General features: G+C 49.2%; 2 protein-coding genes across 3 annotated transcripts; one reads left to right on the forward strand and one right to left on the reverse strand.

The window, feature by feature from the left end:
- Window positions 1–2,443: 2,443 nt before the first annotated feature.
- On the forward strand, window positions 2,444–15,413 carry LOC100383941 (uncharacterized). Of its 2 annotated transcripts, none has more exons than XM_020537461.2 (27): window positions 2,444–2,727; window positions 3,567–3,708; window positions 3,799–3,870; window positions 3,959–4,030; window positions 4,277–4,348; window positions 4,441–4,512; window positions 4,576–4,647; window positions 4,828–4,899; window positions 4,986–5,057; window positions 5,137–5,205; window positions 5,297–5,368; window positions 5,473–5,544; window positions 5,696–5,767; window positions 5,845–5,916; window positions 6,012–6,083; window positions 6,161–6,232; window positions 6,353–6,424; window positions 6,506–6,577; window positions 6,654–6,725; window positions 6,848–6,919; window positions 7,066–7,134; window positions 7,220–7,291; window positions 7,376–7,461; window positions 7,542–7,679; window positions 13,129–13,494; window positions 13,809–14,179; window positions 14,781–15,413. In XM_020537461.2, the coding sequence occupies exons 1-27, from the start codon at window positions 2,649–2,651 to the stop codon at window positions 15,174–15,176; spliced, it is 3,012 nt and encodes a 1,003-aa protein (XP_020393050.1). In that variant the 5' UTR covers window positions 2,444–2,648; the 3' UTR covers window positions 15,177–15,413. The 2 variants fall into 2 exon arrangements, with proteins under 2 accessions (XP_020393050.1, NP_001308571.1); NM_001321642.1 differs by having other exon boundaries at window positions 2,579–2,727; window positions 13,806–14,179; window positions 14,781–15,398.
- Window positions 15,414–17,898: 2,485 nt separating this feature from the next.
- On the reverse strand, window positions 17,899–20,051 carry LOC103628886 (serine/threonine-protein kinase). Its single transcript, XM_008649009.2, has 5 exons — window positions 19,662–20,051; window positions 19,441–19,576; window positions 19,207–19,343; window positions 18,548–18,671; window positions 17,899–18,431 (listed from the first exon to the last, which is right to left on the reverse strand). Exons 1-5 carry the CDS (start codon window positions 20,049–20,051, stop codon window positions 17,899–17,901), a joined length of 1,320 nt encoding a protein of 439 aa, XP_008647231.2.
- Between the last annotated feature and the right edge of the window lie 650 nt (window positions 20,052–20,701).

Consider the following 20,701-nt stretch of genomic DNA (forward strand, 5'->3'; position numbering starts at 1 on the left):
CCCATGCTGCTGTTTGATGCGCGTATGGCAAACGGCAGTGCGCCTGGCTGGCCTTGGTAAATATATATATATACTAGTCATAGTAGATTGATATATATAGATACGGCCGATTCTGCCGAGTGCTGCTTCGCTTTCTGAAATCTGCCGGCTCAGTTTTGTGAGTTGATTTAAGAGCTCTCGACTGCTCCATCATCTGCCTGAGAATTGATCACCAGATGTTTATGTTCCCTGTCCGTTTGAAGAGTTTGCAATGCATGCACGGTATGGACGGGTGCTCCGGCGACCAGCATGAACATCTTGCTTCATGGGCATGTCATGGGCACGGCTCCTTCATTTCAAAGCTGTGCCTGTGTGTCTGACGAGACAGACTACTGTCTCGCTAACGGGGCAGGGCAGGGCAGGGCGGCGGTGTCATTACCATCTCACGGAGCGTGGAGAATCATCAAATCAAACACCGGCGGGCATGGCTCTGCCTGGACCACAGGCACAGCGACACCGCGCGCAGGATGGGGGAGGCAGCATGCGCCAGCGCCGATCCGTCCGGCGTCCGGGCCTCGCCGCGCCCACTGCCCACGGCTGCACGCATGAGCGCCCGCCACCACGCGAGAGACACTGCGTCTGTGTGTCCTTCCGCTGGTGCTCGCCGTCGCCGTCTTGCATAGACATAGATTCCTCTCGATGCTTCACTCAAAAGTCAAAACGTTTGTCTACGCAGATTTTAGTTACTACGAGCGATTCGCAAGTGTTCACGCTAGGCGGCTACCGGTAGTGTGTGCGTAGATTCGGCCATGTTTAAAATTAAATCGTACTACCCGTAAATTACCTTAATTATATTGGATGGCATTATCAAGTCAGTATGGTGGACACTCCCCTATAAAGCCAACGTGATAGACACTCCTCATAAAATATACTCTCTCTCCAAAAAAATAAATTTTAAAATAAGTGGATATAGAACTCACATAACAGACATTAAATTGTAGATAATGTACTTTATATTAGCCAAAAGACTGAAAAATGTATGAGTTGAAAAAGAATAAGTGGATATATAACTCACAAAACAAGAGAGTAGAGATAAAAAAAAGGATGAGGTATACAACATGAATTTTAGAGAACTTTACTGGAGACAATGAAATTATAGAAGACAATTTTTTTTAGATTATGTTATAAAAAATAGAGAATATTATTTTTGAGAACGAAATTTAAAAGATGTTGCTGGGCTGGAAAGCTCGAGACAGTCTTATTCAAGATGTTGGCATCCCTTCTTGTAGCGTTAAATCTGAGGACAATCATTGCCCTAATACGAAGGTCAACCCAACTAGTTTTGCCACCTCTAGGTCGACCTAGTTAGCTACCATTCTAAGTGTCATGCTATACTTTCTCCGTCAAAAAGAATGCATCCTTTGATGTCTGGATTAGGATCAATTTAAACTTAACTAGAACTGTAAAAAATAATATCAACAAGTATTTTTTATTTAAGTATACTGTTAAACTATACTATATGGTTAATCTAACAAATATTTATTTTTCTTATCGTTTAAGGCACGACGTGCGTCGTGTATCAAACACATAAAGTAGATTTGTTTTTTCTTCCTCACGAATCGCCTACCATCAGGACATTATCTAAAATAGAACATGAGAAAACACTCGGGCTCATATGACACAAAGCCACATATAACACATCGCTCCACAGGACAGATCCTTTTCTTTCAACTCATATTTTTCTAAATATTTTGGCTAAGATAAAGTTTGATATCTATAGTTTAATATCTGATATGTGACACATATGCCTATTTTTTGTGGGATGGTTCATTTTAATTTTAAATTTATTTTTGTGAGAAGGGTCCATTATATTGGTTTGTCACTAGACCCTCGAGTGTTGTATGACTGTTGTACTGTAATATCAAATATGACTGATTTCATATTGCAACACATGAACATTATACTAGTAATATTATAACCACGTATATATTTTTTGTTATTCCTAAAAAACAGGATGTACACTTAGGGGAATGTTTGGTTCCATCCAACTAAAGTTTAGTCTATATCACATTAGTCTAATTATAAAACTAATTACATATATGGAGACTAAAATACAAGACAAGTTCACTAAACTTAATCAAGCCTATATTTAATATTTATAATTGATATTCAGATATTTACATGAACTAAATTTAGGAACCAACGCTTTGGGTCTTCTCGTTTCCTTCGACATGATTGGACGGGTTTCCCTAGCAAGTTAAAAATCTTTTAAATCTTTTTTAATTCCATCTAATTCATATGTACTATGAATAATGGAACAAGGTTTTAGAGTAATGATCGAAATGGGGGCATTTTTATGAACGTACGCCTCCACACTCTACAACTTGTGGCTTCAGATTTGACACCCCGGCCGTCGATGCAGTCTGACGGTAAAAAATCCGGTATCCCGGCATCCAACCGGGCCAAACCAAAGTGAAGTGACGACCAATGTGGCAGTGAACCACATGGACGTGGCCCCCTTCCACCGTCTGTCTTCACAGCACAGGGCAGGGCTCCTCCTCCCACGAGGAGAAACCAACCAAAAACCCCGAGCCCATTAAAACCGCGCCACCCCGCCTCGCCTCGCGAGCGAGTGCCACTGCTGCCACGACCCCGACGCGGCTCCGGCCATGGCCCGCCTCCTCCGGGCCCTCGCTGCCCTCCTCGTCCTCCTCCTCGCGGCCGCCTCCGTCGCCGTCGCCGACGACGGTTGGTTCCCCGCCGACTTGCTGTGCTTCGGTTCGGTTCGGTTCCCGCAGAGGTTTGCCGGGCGGCGGGTGGGTCTCGCGCTGCTCGAGAGAGAGAGAGGGAGAGCAGGCGCTTGCTCGTGCTGTGCTGCGTGCTGTACTGCTGTGCTGGTATTTTATTAGCGCTGCTGCTGGGATGCCGTTGCCGGCCGCTTAGCATTAGGGGGCGTGGTCGTTGTTTATAGCCGGCTCCTTTTCCCACCGGTGAAATACTAGATTAATCTAATCCTGCCTCCTGTTCGTCGTAGCATCTTCTGTTCTTTGCTGTCCTCGGGGAGCAGTTCCTGCAGTGCAGTGCCAGCCTGCCGCGGCGACCCGAGCTAGCTAGCGAGCACACCACCCCTATGGCCCTATCCTATCCTAGAGCGCGGCCTGTTGTGATTCTGTTTTTTTTTGGGAAATTTGGATCTATACCATTAAAAGATCACCACTTTGGATCCATACCATTACTATCTCACTTACATGTGGGTCCACATGAGTCAATGACATGTGGGGTCCATGGTATATATCTAAAGTTTGGATCTTTTAATGGTATAGATCCAATTGTTCCTTTTTTTTTTCATCTGGTGTTCATGCGCTTTGCATTGTGTAAAAATGCGTTTTTACTGCCATTTCGTGTGCTTGGACGCTCTTCTCTTTCTGTTCTGGCCGTAAAACCTGGTGTTTGTTTTCTTTGTATGTTAATTTGTTATTCCGCTTACATTCATTTTTTCCTTGCGTAACGAACTCCGTTATTTTTTCCGTAACTTTCTTATCGATTCTTCTTCTTCTGTGGTGCTGCCACTGCTTTTACTAATCCAGGAGAAACACTGCTGGAGATCAAGAAATCCTTCCGCGACGGCGGCAACGCGCTGTACGATTGGTCCGGCGACGGCGCGTCGCCGGGCTACTGCTCGTGGCGCGGCGTGCTATGCGACAACGTCACCTTCGCTGTCGCGGCGCTGTAAGGAGTTTCCTGTGGCGAAACTACTGGCCTCTACTTACTGCTAGCGCCGATGTGCGGTACTGACGCCATTTCCTGTATGCAATGCAGCAACCTCTCTGGGCTCAATCTCGAGGGTGAAATCTCAGCGGCCATCGGGAGTCTGCAACGTCTTGTCTCAATGTAGTGGCGCTGCATTGTTTCCTCATGAACTATCAGATGCTGAACTGTGCTTGACATTTTTTTTCACGGCGTGTTGGTTTGTGTCTAGCGATTTGAAGTCGAATGGACTCTCTGGACAGATCCCCGATGAGATTGGTGATTGTTCTTTGCTCGAAACTTTGTAAGTAGGTTTCAGTTTTGCTTATGTATTTTCTTTTCCAAAAAATGGTTTAGATTCAAATGTTCGTTGCCTTGTTGACTGTAAACTCTTCTCAGTAGTGGATTGTTAGCCTCCGGGCTCCCCATCTTTTTTTTCTTCTTCTTTCGCAAGGGTTTTCCTTGTTAAATTAGCATTTCTCGTGTCCTTGATTACCGTCCCTATATTTCTATATGAATACTCCCTAACAGCATTCCTATTTTGATCCAGGGATTTGTCATCTAACAATCTAGAAGGAGACATACCATTCTCCATGTCCAAGCTGAAGCACCTTGAGAACTTGTAAGTTGTATTTTTCATGCCAGACATTGGTTAAATAAAATTACCCTCACTGCTTGTTTCATCATGTTTGGTGTCGTTTCCTGTTTTCGTAGGATTTTGAAGAACAACAAACTGGTGGGAGTGATCCCATCGACACTCTCTCAACTTCCAAATTTGAAGATATTGTAAGTCCTAATACTTATTATGTGGTATTAAATGGGATTAATCTAATGCGACATGCACCATAGGGACTTGGCTCAAAACAAGTTAAGTGGTGAAATTCCGAATCTAATATATTGGAATGAGGTTCTTCAATACTTGTAAGTATTCTTGTGAACGATGAAATTTTGTTTTTGCTTAGTACCTCACTTGCCTAGTTTAAGAGCCTAGCAAATGCTTATAAACTAATTTTATGTCATCTATAGCTTGAACCATTAATTTAGGGCGATGCCACCTTTTGGTTCTTCACACTCGTTCGCATCTAAATTTCTCATGTGCAGGGGATTGCGAAGCAATAGTTTAGAAGGAAGCCTCTCTCCCGATATGTGCCAGTTAACTGGTCTGTGGTACTTGTGAGTGAATTGCCTCCCTTCATTTATAATCACGAACCAAATTATGTCCTTTACTAAATTCAGAAAGTTACTTATATTTATCTCAGTGATGTGAAGAACAATAGCTTGACGGGTGCAATACCAGAAACCATAGGGAACTGTACGAGCTTTCAGGTCTTGTATGTACATTCTATTCCTTTTGAATAACACTGATCAATGTTTCACTTGTAGAGCATTCCTGACCTTTCATTGTTTTAGAGATTTGTCAAACAATCATCTTACTGGAGAAATCCCGTTCAATATTGGTTTCCTGCAAGTGGCTACGTTGTATGTGATAGTAATCCTATTTATTGAAACAAATGCTTTTGATTTAATTATTGCAAGCAGTGATTTTAAATATGTAAATTATATATATCAGATCTTTGCAAGGGAACAAGTTCTCTGGTCCTATACCATCAGTGATTGGCCTTATGCAGGCGCTTGCAGTGCTGTAAGTTAAATTATGGCTTCTAAGGTTTCTTGAATTTTAAGAAGAGGTAGTAGCACTAATGAATTTTCTTTCCCCCCCCCCTTTCTTACTTTGTAATGATCCAGAGATCTGAGTTTCAATGAGCTATCTGGCCCAATACCCTCTATACTGGGCAACTTGACATACACTGAGAAATTGTAAGCTCTTTTTTTATTTGTTACTCATTTGTTTCATAGCTGATTCATCAGTGATGATTTTACCTGTGCCGTTGAACTGACAAAAGAATCTAGCTTTCATTGAACTTTTTAATCATAAGTAAGGCCCATTCACAGTATTTTGTGATGGTAGATACCTGCAAGGCAATAGGTTAACTGGATTGATACCGCCAGAGCTTGGTAATATGTCGACACTGCATTACCTGTAAGGGTGTAGATTTTATGTTACTTTGCTTCTTGTTAGTTTAGTGTTCTCCCCAGTTTAAATACATCTGGTTTCAGGGAACTGAACGACAATCTGTTGACTGGGTTCATTCCTCCTGATCTTGGAAAACTTACAGAATTGTTTGAATTGTAAGTATATTTATTTTCATATTTTTTACATATGATGCTTACTAGAATGCTAATTTAGATGTTTGTCAATGTCGCTTGTCACTTATTATTCACAGGAACCTTGCAAACAACAACCTTATAGGACCTATCCCTGAGAATTTAAGTTCATGTGCAAATCTCATTAGTTTGTAAGTTCCATCTGTTCTCCTGAAGTTTTATGGTACGTTTGGTGGTTCGGTACATAACCTTCTGGCTCTTGTAACAGCAATGCTTATGGCAATAAATTGAATGGAACCATTCCACGTTCATTTCACAAGCTTGAGAGTCTGACTTATCTGTAAGCGGTTTGGTGATTCTTAATATTTTATTATTTAAATTGTATTTTTAGGCTGGCACTATATAATAGTACATATCTGATTATATCACTTAGTAACTTGTACTCATCCATACCTTTTAGGAATCTGTCATCAAATCATCTCAGTGGAGCACTTCCAATTGAGGTTGCAAGAATGAGAAATTTGGACACTCTGTAAGTTCCAGCAGCTGATTGGCCATTATTTTCAAGTAATTGCTTTGGGTGCTATGGTATCTTACATTAACATATCTGTAGGGACTTATCCTGTAACATGATCACTGGTTCAATTCCCTCGGCTATTGGGAAACTAGAGCATCTTTTGAGGCTGTAAGTCTTATAACCTATCATTTCAATGCAAATGTTTGAATTATGTCATGATATGATATCACTCTAATTCCTGCAGCAACTTAAGCAAAAATAATGTGGCTGGACACATTCCTGCTGAATTTGGGAACTTAAGGAGCATCATGGAGATGTAAACACCTTCTGACCTGACAGTGCTAAAATCTATACTATGTTTTTTATAATGGAAGAATGTCTCTACTACTTTGATCCCTTCTTATTCAAGTAATGTTGACACATTTTATTTCATTTCAGTGATTTGTCTTACAACCACCTCAGTGGCCTGATTCCTCAAGAGGTTGGGATGCTACAAAATTTGATACTGTTGTAAGTACATGTTTCCTCTTATATCATTTCAAAACTGATAAATTGATAAGGTGCAGTAAAAAGACTTCAAGCAACAGACTGCATATTAATGGTGTATTTTATGCCCAATTATTGCAGGCTGACCTTTATCTTTTTTGTCCTTTCAGAAAATTAGAAAGCAATAATATTACTGGAGATGTCTCTTCACTTATTTACTGCTTGAGTCTCAATATCTTGTAAGTTAACAGCTGAAAAAAATTATTTAAACCGTCTGTGTCTGGCTTTCACTTATGGTGCCTTTATTCTTGAGCGCTTCTGCAGAAATGTATCATACAACCATCTTTATGGTACTGTACCTACAGACAACAACTTCTCACGATTTTCACCCGACAGGTGGTGGTCTTTGTCCTCTGGGATTAAATGATTCCTTCATAATGTCCTTGTTTACCAATCCATATTTATATCTTAACTTTTCAGCTTCTTGGGTAACCCTGGACTTTGTGGCTATTGGCTTCACTCTGCTTCATGCACACAATTATCCAATGCAGAGCAAATGAAGAGATGTATGCTCATTGTTACCTTCATTAAGTTGCTCTGAGCATAAATACATCACTAATAAACCATCCCCTCTTTTGATTTGCAGCCTCTAGCGCAAAGGCCTCAATGTTTGCAGCTATTGGTGTTGGTGCCGTATTGCTTGTTATTATGCTCGTTATCCTAGTAGTTATTTGCTGGCCACATAACTCTCCAGTGCTCAAAGATGTCTCTGTAAACAAACCAGGTGATACATCTTTTTGGTTTCCCGTCTGTTGCTCTAACAAGAAAAAATTCAATACTCTTTAGTAACTGTTAGTGTTAGTCATAATGGAGGTTTCAAATCATTTTATCCTGTAAGAGTATGAGAATGTTGATTGTATTCCATCTCAATGTACAGTGGTACATAAATAGACACCATACAGGCCTACATGCCACTAATCAAGGATTGGCTACTATAATTACACATTCTATAATTACAGCAGTCTGACACTCCCCCGCAGTCTAATCGGGAGCATCGCTAACGGTCAGGCTGGACCGGAACTCCTGGTACAATGAGGTGGGGAGACCCTTGGTGAAGATGTCGGCATACTGTGATGTCGTAGGAACATGAAGTACTCGAACATGACCGAGGGCGACCTTCTCTCGAACAAAATGGAGATCGATCTCAACATGCTTCGTCCGCTGATGCTGCACTGGATTGCTAGAGAGATATACGGCACTAACATTGTCACAATATACCAGGGTGGCACGGCGAGGTAGGTGGTGAAGCTCAAGGAGTAACTGACGTAACCAGGTAGCTTCGGCGACACCGTTCGCCACAGCACGGTATTCTGCCTCGGCGCTGGATCGGGAGACCGTGTGTTGGCGCTTGGAAGACCATGACACCAGGTTGTCTCCAAGGAACACTGCATAGCCAGAGGTCGATCGGCGAGTATCGGGACATCCAGCCCAGTCGGCATCCGTGTAGACAACGAGCTCCGTAGGGGAAGACCGATGCATAGTCAGTCCAAGTGACATAGTACCCTGTAGGTACCGCAAGATGCGCTTGAGAGCTGCGAGGTGTGGCTCCCGAGGATCATGCATATAGAGACAGATCTGCTGAACAGCGAAGGCAATGTCTGGACGGGTGAAAGTCAAATACTGTAGAGCGCCTGCCAGGCTGCGGTACTGTGTAGCGTCACCAACAGGAGGTCCTTCTGCAGATAATTTGGAGTGAAGATCCACAGGCGTGCTGCATGGCTTGCACGCACTCATCCCGGCGCGCTCCAAAATATCCTGAGTGTACTGCCGTTGGGAGAGAAACAGACCATCTGCAGAGCGTGTCACAGAGATACCCAAAAAATGGTGAAGCTGACCCAAGTCCGTCATAGCAAACTCACGCTGAAGAGCCCCAATAACTGTGTGAAGGAACCCGACAGAGGAGGCAGTGAGAACGATGTCATCCACATAGAGCAACAAATAGGCGGTGTCTGACCCTCGGCAATAAATAAATAATGAGCTGTCCGACTTAGTTTCAACAAATCCAATGGAAGAGAGATATGAAGCGAACCGGTGATGCCAAACACGAGGAGCCTGCTTCAGTCCATACAGAGACTTGTTGAGCCGACAAACCAGGTCCGGACGGGAGGAATCTGCAAAACCAGAGGGCTGCACGCAGTACACTGTCTCTGTGAGAGTGCCATGTAAGAATGCATTCTTCACATCTAACTGATGGATGGGCCAATTCTGAGAGAGAGCCAGAGAGAGAATAACCCGAACTGTCGCTGGCTTGACGACTGGACTGAAAGTCTCATCATAATCTAGACCAGGGCGTTGGGTAAAGCCTCGAAGGACCCAGCGTGCCTTGTAGCGATCAAGAGACCCATCTGCATTCAGTTTGTGCCGAAAAATCCATTTTCCAGTAACAAGATTGACTCCGGGAGGGCGTGTCACCAGGCTCCAAGTGTCATTGGCGATCAGTGCATCAAACTCAGCTTGCATGGCAGAGCGCCAATTGGGATCTGACAGGGCATCACGAACGGAGCGGGGCAAAGGCGACATGGGCACAGCGTGGAGGTTGAGGCGATCCACGGGCTGTGCTATGCCGGCCTTGCCGCGGGTGCGCATGGAGTGCGCATTGTCGACGGGGGTGATGGAGATCGGCCTGGTGACGATCGTGCGTCCGGTGGCCGTGGCGCTACTGGCAACTGCCTGTGTACGAGACACAGGGGCAGCAGCGCCGACCGGGGACGTGGTCGGCGAGGAGGCGCTGCTGGCTGCAGCGCCGGTGGTCGTCGTGGCAGAAGGGGAGCTGGGCGCCCCTGGCCCAGCACGTGATGCTGGAGACCGTAGCCCGACGCTAAATGGCGCAGGAGGTGGCGTGGGTGGCCCAGTTGCCCCACGACCATCGAGAGGAGCACCTGCATGCACAAATCTTGCTCCAAGAATAGGAGCGGTGAGGTCACTGTCGTCAAGAAGGAAGTCCAAAGCTGAGGATGCCATTGGTGAGGTTGACATGTCGGCGAAAGGAAAAAAAGATTCATCAAAAACGACATGTCTGGAGGTGATGATGCGATTCGACTCTAGCTCGAGGCACCGATAGCCTTTGTGTTCTGAGGAGTAGCCGAGAAAGACACATAGGGAGGAACGGGGTGCAAGTTTGTGGGGTGCTGTGGAAGACATGTTGGGGTAACAGGCACAGCCAAAGACCTTGAGGTGCTCATAGGATGGCTGGGTCGAATATAAATGATAGTGAGGAGTGGAGGAGGCGAGGGTTTTGGTAGGGAGCCGGTTGACGAGGTATGTGGCGGTGTGAAGTGCCTCAACCCAGTAGACCGGAGGGAGACTCGCCTGAAATAAGAGAGAGCGCAAAATATTGTTAAGAGTGCGAATGGAACGTTCGGCTTTGCCATTTTGCTGGGATGTGTAGGGGCACGACATACGAAGGGTAACGCCGTGGGAGAGAAAGAACGTGCGGGCCAGGGAATTGTCAAACTCTCGGCCGTTGTCGCACTGGACGCTCTTGATGGTGGTGCCAAATTGTGTGCGAGCATAAGCAAAAAAATTGGCAAGTGTGGAAAACGTGTCGGATTTTAGGCGAAGCGGAAAAGTCCAAATGTAGTGTGAGCAATCATCTAAAATAACAAGATAATATTTGTAGCCTGACACACTAACAATAGGAGATGTCTAGAGATCACAGTGTATCAAATCAAAATTATTTGTAGCTCTAGAACTGGATAAACCGAAAGGAAGTCGAGTGTGATGTCCGAGCTGGCAAGCATGACACAAAGGATGAATATCATCTTTATTGCAGGAGATGACACTGGAGCTAATAAGTTTGGACAAAGCTTCACGCCCAGGATGACCGAGACGACGATGCCAAATCGAAGTGGGGGCAGCGAGGAGTGCGGAGGTGCTGGTGGCTGGTGGATAGAACGGGTAGAGGTCGCCAGAGCTATTGCACCTGGCGATCACGTTCCTGGTGTGTAGATCCTTCACAGAAAGGCCAAAGGGATCAAATTCAATGGAACAGTTATTGTCGGTGGTAAATCGACGAATGGAAATAAGATTTTTGATTATATTTGGGGAGACCAAAACATCATTAAGAACAAGATTACGATGCGGAAAGGAAAAAATGTGTGATCCAGTGGCCGTGACAGGAAGAAGTGCACCATTACCCACAATGATAGATGAAGGTGTAAGAGATGATGGTGATAAAATGTTGGAGAGTTTACCAGCGTCTGCAGTCATATGAGAGCCAGCACCGGAGTCAGCATACCATTCGGATGGTGCGGGCGGGGTGAGCGTCATGGTGTTGAATGACTGCACGAGGGAGTCCTGGTTCCATGCGCCTCCATGAGTGGGGTTCCAGGGCGCCTGAGCAGCCGCCTGATAGGGCGCCGGCGGCCCCTGGAATGTCGACGGTGAGTGCACAGCTCCCCCGTAGACATACGGTGGGGGCGCAGTGTAGCCGGTGCCGTAGACGCCGCCGTCGGGAACGTTGCCGAAAGACCCGCCGTACTGTGGAAAGACGGTGAAGGCCGGCTGAGGCGGAGGGCGACCATATGGCCACATCTGCAGCGAGCCCGCCCAAGGCTGTGCGAAGGACGGATGCATGCCCGGCGGTGCACTGCCCTGTCCGGCAGAGGGCGTACCCCTTCCAGGGGGCTGTTGGCCACCACCACGCCCGCCGCGGCCACGGCGACGACCATTGGTGCGCTGGCCACCAGTGGGCACACCGTGGGAGCGCTGCTGCGTAGCTGACGGGTTCCCCTGGCGCGGTGTGGAGGAGGGACCAGACGGGGCCTGCTGCTGATGCACGACGAGGGCCGTGGGCGGTGAGGGCGGGCGAGCGTCAATCTCCATCTCCTCCAGTAAGAGATGCGTTCGGGCCTCAGTGAACGTCGGAAACGGACGGTGCATCTTGAGGATTGACACCATGTGGCGGAACTTTCCGCTCAACCCACGAAGAAGGGTGAGCACCATCTGGCGATCACCGATGGGGTCGCCGAACTCGGTGAGAGACGCGGCCATGGTTTCCAGACGACGGCAGAACTCGGTAATCGTCAGGGAGTCTTGGCGGAGGTTGCGGAACTGCGTCTCGAGCAACAGGGCGCGAGACTCCTTTTGTCCGAGGAACTCGTCCTCGAGATAGCACCATGCCTCACGTGCGGGGCGTTGACGGATCAGGAGCGACTGCTGCAGGTCGCCGGAGACGGTGCCGTAGATCCACGTCAAGACGACGCAGTCCGCCTGGAGCCACGCGGGGCGCTCGGGGAACAGCTCATCGTCGAGCACGTGGCGAGTCAGCGCGTACTTGCCGAGGACAGTGAGGAATATCCCGCGCCACTTGGTGTAGGTGTTCGTGGCCTTGTCGAGGATGATGGGGATGAGCGCCTTCACATTGACGACGACGGTGGCCTGCGCCCAGACGGCTTCGTGGGCGGCTTCGTACTCGGCGAGGCGACGGTCCTCGGCAGCCTTGGCTGCTGCGGCAGCGGCCTCGTCCATGGCGGGGGCGAGCAGGGGGACGAGAGACCCGGCGGCGCGCGGCGAGGTTGGGGCGAGCAGCAGAGGAGGCCCGGCGGCGCGCGTGGATCCGGGCGCGCGTGGATCCGGGGGCGAGGAAGGCCGGGAAGACCGCGCGGGCCGCGAGGTCCACGGGCGGGGAGACCGCGCGTGCGTCGTGCTCCTCGGACGCGCCGCGACGGAGGGGAGCGGCCGTACGTGAGCGCCGCGCGGCGGTGTCGCAGGGCGGGGAAAGCCGGGAAGACTGCGCGGGCCGCGAGGGAGAAATCGAGGCCGGCTCGGCGGCGCTCCAGGCGAGTGAATCGGCGGAGCGGCGAGCGTGGATCAGGCGCGGCGATCGGCTCGGCGGCGCTTCAGGCGAGTGAATCGGCGGAGCGGCGAGCGTGGACCGGCGGCGCGCGAGGGATGCGGAAGCGGATCGTAATCCTCTGATACCATGTAAGAGTATGAGAATGTTGATTGTATTCCATCTCAATGTACAGTGGTACATAAATAGACACCATACAGGCCTACATGCCACTAATCAAGGATTGGCTACTATAATTACACATTCTATAATTACAGCAGTCTGACATATCCCAAACAGTTTTCATTCTTATCTCCTGAGTTCAGAATTCAAATATGCTGACAACTTATGTGACTTGTACGGCTGTTAATTAAATAATATTACTAATGCACTGTGACAGATAACCTTGCTTCAGCATCAAACAACATTCATCCCAAGCTTGTGATCCTCCACATGAACATGGCCCTCTATGTATATGATGATATAATGAGGATGACTGAAAACTTGAGCGAAAAATACATTATTGGTTATGGAGCCTCAAGTACAGTCTACAGATGCGACCTGAAGAACTGCAAGCCAATTGCGATTAAAAAGCTGTATGCTCACTACCCTCAGAGCTTGAAGGAATTCGAGACTGAACTTGAGACTGTTGGAAGCATCAAACACCGGAATCTTGTAAGCCTTCAGGGGTACTCCCTGTCACCATCTGGGAATCTCCTCTTCTATGATTACATGGAAAATGGCAGCCTCTGGGACATTTTACATGGTGAGTGCAGATTGCTAAAACATTTCTCACACAGAAATGCAGAATACATTTGGGAGTAAGGCTGCACATAACACCATTTTCTTTTTGGCAAAGGGCATAGTATTTAGAGGACTAGTCTCTTTTTTTCACTTGTGTCAGCTTTCGCATGTCCATCTATCTGCCAGCAAGCACCTACTGGTCACTTTCCTATAAAGATGTCTGGATATCGTCACTGTTCTTTTGGTTAGGGTATTTCGATGCATTAACAAGACAATCGTGAACTTCCTGTAAATGTTTCTAATTGGTTTTTTTTTGCTGTTTGTTAATTTTAGCAGCTTCATCGAAGAAAAAGAAACTCGATTGGGAGGCTCGCCTCAAGATTGCTCTCGGAGCTGCTCAAGGCCTGGCTTATCTTCACCATGAATGCAGTCCACGAATAATCCACAGGGATGTGAAGTCAAAGAATATCCTCCTAGACAAAGACTACGAGGCTCATCTTGCTGACTTCGGTATTGCCAAGAGCTTGTGTGTGTCGAAGACGCACACATCAACGTACGTGATGGGCACCATTGGCTACATTGACCCTGAGTATGCACGGACATCCCGGATCAACGAGAAATCGGATGTGTACAGCTACGGCATTGTCTTGCTGGAGCTGCTTACCGGCAAAAAGCCTGTCGACGACGAGTGCAACCTTCACCACTTGGTAACTATTCCATCTATCTTTTTACTTGCTCGCAATAGTTTTCCTTGATTTTTCTTTCCCTAGTCCCACTTCACATATACGACCTTTAGATTTTACGCCTCAATATGCACCCAATCATGTGCGTTAGATCTGGCTACATCCGAGGGGACCAGCTACATGCATGAAACCCATCATGTGAATAGATCTGCGCTCACTGTGTGGTGGTGTGATTCATTGTATGCATGGCTCATGGCTGGTGAAAGTTCAATTATAACTTGCCAGTGTCCCATAAAGCCTGCCATTGCTGTCCCCTGCCTTCCTTCAATCATGCGCCAGAAAAATTTACATGCTTGCACACTGTTGTCACGATATTTGTAGTGGCCAACTTTTACTTTCTGCCAGATCCTTGATATTCCTACGTAACGTTGTTAAGTTCTTTCAGATCTTTTTTTAAAGTAAAAATTACAAAGTTGAATCGGTACTGCGGTTCTTGGATGTCCATGTCTTAGTAGCAACTAGCAAAGGGGGAAAATAACGCTCCTGTGAATGTGTGCATTAATTTGTAACCTGCCGAGCTAATCAAAGCCGCTGTCCTCCTCATCTGCAATCTGGCTACCTCCAGATCCTATCCAAAGCCGCAGAGAACACGGTCATGGAGACGGTAGACCAGGACATCACCGACACGTGCAAGGACCTCGGCGAGGTCAAGAAGGTGTTCCAGCTGGCGCTCCTTTGCAGCAAGAGGCAGCCGTCGGATCGACCGACCATGCACGAGGTCGCGCGCGTCCTGGACAGCCTCGTCTGCCCAGCAGGCCCGCCCCCGAAGCAGGCGCAGGCGCAGGCACAGGCACAGGCGTCGGAGAAGCCGTCCACCACGGCGCCGAGCTATGTCAGCGAGTACGTCGGCCTACGAGGCGGCGGCGGCGGCAGCGCCCTCTCCTGCACCAACTCGTCGAGCGCGTCCGACGCCGAGCTCTTCATGAAGTTTGGCGAGGTGATCTCGCGGAGCACGGAATAGTCCAATAGATCGACGATCATTTTGTGTTACAGTTTACAATAGGTGTCTGGCCGGCGCCCTGTGATGTGACTCGCTGTAAATATGCTGCTGCCTTCTCGTTGGGACTCCACTAGGCACTAGTAGCTATTTTTCTCCGTTATGCACGTCTCTCTCTTTTTTTTTGCTGGGAAACTCGAACTGTAACTAAAGGAATGGATTTATGTGCAGGCTGCGTTTACTGACATGTTTTGTGATTCAGCTGGGACGGTTATGCTATTGCTCTGCTCGATCGGAGCACACTGTTCAAGGCTGGCTGGAGATCATCTGGGCACTGTTACTGTTACGTTATCCTTCCTGGGCTTCCTACTCCTGGATCATGCCACTGCTGCGCTGCACTGTCGCATGTATTACCGTACCGACAACCGCTGCTGTAAAAAAACAAAAAAAAAACTCTCTTGCTTCTCGGGTTTCCCTGTTGAATCCATGGGGACCGATGGCAAGGCCGTGCCCATGCAGCGCATGGAGGCCCGTCTCATGGAGTGTCAGGGATGAGTACAAATTTACTCCGGTAGGGCCCTGTGTCCGTTCGAATGATTGATGGGGGACAACCGCACCAGCGCGGTGATGGCGTTAGCATGGCGCCAGCGCCACCAAAGCCTCTGCCGACTCGCCTTGGCTGGGCATAGAGATGTCAATGGAGAATTCCCCACCGGGTTATAACATCTCATACCCATCCCCATCATGTTTGATCCATCCCCATACACATCCTCATACCCATCATGGGTACAAAACTTATCTCATATCCATCCCCATTCGGGTTTCGGGTCCCCAATGGATCTTCATCCCCAATTAAGGGATAACTACGTACTAACATGTAGCACAAACAATCTAGAGTTTAGACATCACTACATCGACAAGCACTGATCCATGAACTATGATCCATTCATTCATCCATCAGAAAAGACATAAGTACTTCGGGACCGATAGAAGAAATGGAGTTTTCTCACCTTCCTTGGTCACCATCTGAGTTCGTTGGCGCCTGATAATCCATGGTCGTCACCGTTGTCTAGGCAGGGCGTAGCATATGACTGGTTATTTTAGGGTTTTGTTTTTTACTAGTTTGCTAGTTGCCTTGTTGGGCCAGGACCTGGGGCCTGATGCGCTGTCGTGCTGGGCTTGGTGGCCAGCTCGGCCTCAACTCATTCATACAAACACGACAGGTGTACACGTAGGAAATACCCATGGGTAATCGGGTTCGGATTATTGCTTACCAAACCCATACCCGTTTACCCAATGGGTGGAGATTTTGTCCCATATCTATACCCATGGGTACAATTTTCGTCTCATACCCGTACCTTAATAGGGGAATTCCCCATGGGTTGGCGAGTATCGGGTCCCCATTGACATCTCTAGCTGGGCCTGGGCATGGCACCATGGCGGGCAAGAGCCAAGGGCCGATGTGCCGAGAGCGGCGATAGAGTTCCTCGTGAGTCGTGACCCCGGGAGGGACGGGGACCGGACGCGGGCTCGGCGGCTCAGCGCAAACGCCACGACGTCCTTCCTACTGGAGTGGTCCGGCCCTACGCTGGTAGTCGCTGTCTCAGATTCGTGGGACGTGACTCGTGAGCAGGATCGGACGTCGCTCGTTGGTAGTATTCACTCAAAAAAGAATCCCAACGTTTTCTAAATAAAACCACTCAAAAGAGCACCTCAATGCCACCAACCTTGACTGCCAAATCAATACAGTATTTACATACAAGAGTATTAGATACAAATCGAGAAGAATCAGAGGGAAACAGGCTGGGGATAGCAGGATGAATAGAGAGAGAGAGATAGCAAGAACAGCAGTACACGGAGGCAGAGGAGGAAGACAAGGCGGAGTTCTGTTTCATTCCCTGCCCGCCCTGTGCAGGTGCAGGTGCTGCCAAAGGCCCTCTTAAAACCAGCCCATAAATCCAGCCTTGAGGCCCATGCTCATGACATTCCTCCTCTCTTGAACTTCGGCTTCACCCCAACAAGTCGATATCCGAAACATCAAATCAAACCCGTCGTGCTAAATTTGTACCTGTCGTTGTCATTTGAACCAGGTTGATCAAGCAGAATTACTGAGAATTTGAGACACGGAGAAACTGCTCCACGGCAAGCTATCCTTGATTGCATTTTCCGCGGGCTCCTGTTTCTGGTCAGGGAAATGAAGGCCCACTTGTAAATCATGGGAAGGCCCACATTTCTAACTGCCCTAGATATATATGCTTGAACTGGGCTGCACTAAAGCCCAGTGCTGCTTTATAGGCGGGTTTTCTTCATTTAGGATAAAGTACTCGTCCCATTGGCCGGCGCGAGAAGAACTCGATAGGTAAATGGGCATTAGTTGCCCTATATCGTATATAGTTTATTTTTATAACAAAGCCAATATAAGTTTTAGTGGCTAAAGGCGAGGTCTCTGCTTTTAGACACTATGGTTCAATCCTAGTGTTCAAGTCCTTCGTTAACTTTCACTGCCGATTCTTTTTTTTTTCACCGCTAATTATCGTACCCATGTCTTTGCAGTTGCCAAAAACGTTTCTAAAAAAAATCTGCGAAACAACTCGCAACTTATTCTCGGAATCCCGGCTATGCGGAGCAGGATTACCGAGGAAATGAATCAACAAACAAATCAATTTGGCCGGCTTACAGGTTGCTGACACTGAAACTTTTTTCGTGGGGGAACAAATACACACTGACACAATGCAAGCGCATGCGCCTAGGCTCCCCTGTCCGTGATCTGCTCAGGCGAGGAGGAGCTCCTTTGCCCGGCCACGGAGCTCACGTGCCGTGAGCCGGTCGTCCGCAGCTCGCCCTTGGCATGCGCGGCCGACGCGAGGCACTTCTTCCTGGCAACGGCCGCCGTCGCCGTCGCCGCCGCCTCGTCGCTGCCATCGGGCTCGGGCGGGACCGTGTACACGAAGGGCCCCGCGGGGACGTCGCCGCACACGGCGAGCAGCGGCTCGAGCGCGTCGACGGCGGCGCGCATGGTGGGGCGGGACTTGGGCACGCTGTGCAGGCAGCGGTAGGCGACCGTGGCGGCCTCGCGCGCGGCCCTGGCGGAGTACTGGCCGTCGAGGCTGGGGTCCATGACCCGGTGCAGCCGCTCCGGGTGGCGCAGGTGCGGGCGCGCCCAGTCCACCAGGTGCTGCTCCCGCCCGCGCCGCCGCCTGTCCACGCTGCGCCTCCCCGACAGCAGCTCCAGGAGCACCACTCCGAAGCTGTACACGTCGCTCTTCGACGTCAGGTGCCCTGCAGTGCATGCGTGGTCAGCCTCTGGTCGTGATTAATGCTACTGTTAATTACCAGCACGTGCTTGCATTACATGTACGCAGGTATATATGTGTCTGTGACGTGACGTGACGTACCGGTGAGAATGTACTCCGGCGCGGCGTAGCCGTGTGTCCCCATGACACGGGTGGTGACGTGGGTGTCGTCGCCCTGTGGGCCTTCCTTGGCCAGGCCAAAGTCTGAGAGCTTTGCCGTGTAATCCTGTGTCATGCACAGAAAAGGAACACGTCATTCAGTCTACACATATCGTTTAAATATTTGCTTCGACCGTTATATATCCTAGGCTAGCTAGATAAGGGTACGATGCGTGCTGCTACCCTGATTGGCTGATTATTCCGTGTCAAAGTTTTATTATCCGATCCATACCACCAGGCGCATTCTACTAGCACGGATCGAACGGCTCTCTGTACGAGATGCCATTTTTGAGGTTGTTCTCAATGAAGTCAGAACTGAGAAGAGTGTTAGGTTAATCGAGTATATACAACGGCGGCTGCTATAGTTCGAAGCTCGTCAAGCCTACGACAAGGCAACAACCAGCTTGGTTCCGTCCGGTTACCTGCTCAAATAAAATAATGACGGCGACATTATTGTTGCCACACATTCGGTAGGAGAAGTAAACGACGAATCGGAGAAGGACACCCCTAGCTAGTAGTTTGCATTGTTGCCACACATTCGGTAGAAGAAGAATCCATGCATGCATGACCATGAGCATGAGCATGAGGAGGCAGGCACTCACGGAGTCGAGCAGGACGTTGGAGGCTTTGAAGTCGCGGTAGATGACGGGCGTGTCGGCCTCGTGCAGGAACGCCAGGCCCTTGGCGGCGCCCACCGCGATCTTCAGCCGCGTGCGCCACGGCAGGGTCGACAGCAGATCTGCATGCACGCGCGGCGCGTGGATCCATCAGTCCCCGCAGTGCACGTACGTACTAGCTAAGAACATACACCGTATATATATTTGCTACTAGCTTACTCTTGAAGAGGTGGTGCTCGAGGCTGCCTCTGTCCATGTACTCGTACACCAGCATCCTCTGCTCGTCCTCGCAGCCGTACCCGATGAGCTTCACCAGATGCGGGTGCTTCAGCATCCCCAGGTACACCACCTCGGCCTGCATCCATCCATCCATCCATCGTTAGCATTAAGCACGCACGCATGCTAGCCACAGCACAGTGCACGCGCGCGTCCGTACGTACCAGCCACTCGCGGTGGCCCTGCTGCCCGTCGGCGTCGAGGAACTTGACGGCGACGTGCTGCGGCTCCAGCTCCCCGGGCCGGAGCCGCTCGTCGAGGAAGCCCCGGTAGACAGGGCCGAACCCGCCCTCCCCGATGAGCTGGCTGCCGGAGACGCCCCGCGTGGCGGCCCGGAGCTCCGCCTGCGTGAAGGCGTGCAGGCCCGACGAGGCCAGCGTCCGCGACAGCTCGCCCAGCGACAGCGACCGCAGCCGCGCCGTCGCGCTCCGCATCCGCCGCACCGCCTTCTTCTTCCCCAGCCTCCTCGCCTGCTGCTGCTGCTGCTCGTCTCCGCTCTCGGCCGGCGCCGCCGGCTCCGACCACCCCACCAGGCAACGGAACAGCATCCTCATTGCGCTACTTGTATGCACTAGTAAGCCTCTCGGTTCGGTCGCCTATATTGTATCTTTCGGTTCTTTCCCCGCGTCCGCGATGGAGTGCTATTTGTTGGAACTGAAACACGACGGTCGGCGATGAACACGAACTGTGGCAGCGCGACGACAGAGCGCGATCAGCGGAGCCGACGGACGAACGCTGAGACAGAGGTATTTTTGGGCTGCAACTCACGCGCAGTTTTCTGATGCATTAACAGAGTCTTATTACACAGAGTGATCCGACTTCCCCGCCACTCCCCGCAGCTGCACGAAGCCCCTCATTTTCGGTGGCCCGTGCGACATGCACGGCATACAGGTGGTGGCGGCGAATACCCGAACGACGCGGTCACGACGCAGACTGTGCAGTCTCCAGCTCGCCGTGATCTACGCTAAAACAAATATGCCATGCAGTAACACACGCGACAGACTAATGCATCTACGTGCAACTAATGCAAGTACTGCTGACGCACTACAAGATTACAGCAACATTTGGCTTCGTCAGTATATCTGCTAACTGATTTTCAGAGCTGACATGCTTCACATCCAGAACACCATTTCCCACACATTCTCTGATGTAATGATACCTGGTATCTATGTGCTTGCTTCTTTCGTGATAGACTGGATTCTTG

The sequence above is a fragment of the Zea mays genome, chromosome 5, assembly GCF_902167145.1.
Source record: "Zea mays cultivar B73 chromosome 5, Zm-B73-REFERENCE-NAM-5.0, whole genome shotgun sequence".
NCBI classification, from domain to species: domain Eukaryota; kingdom Viridiplantae; phylum Streptophyta; class Magnoliopsida; order Poales; family Poaceae; genus Zea; species Zea mays.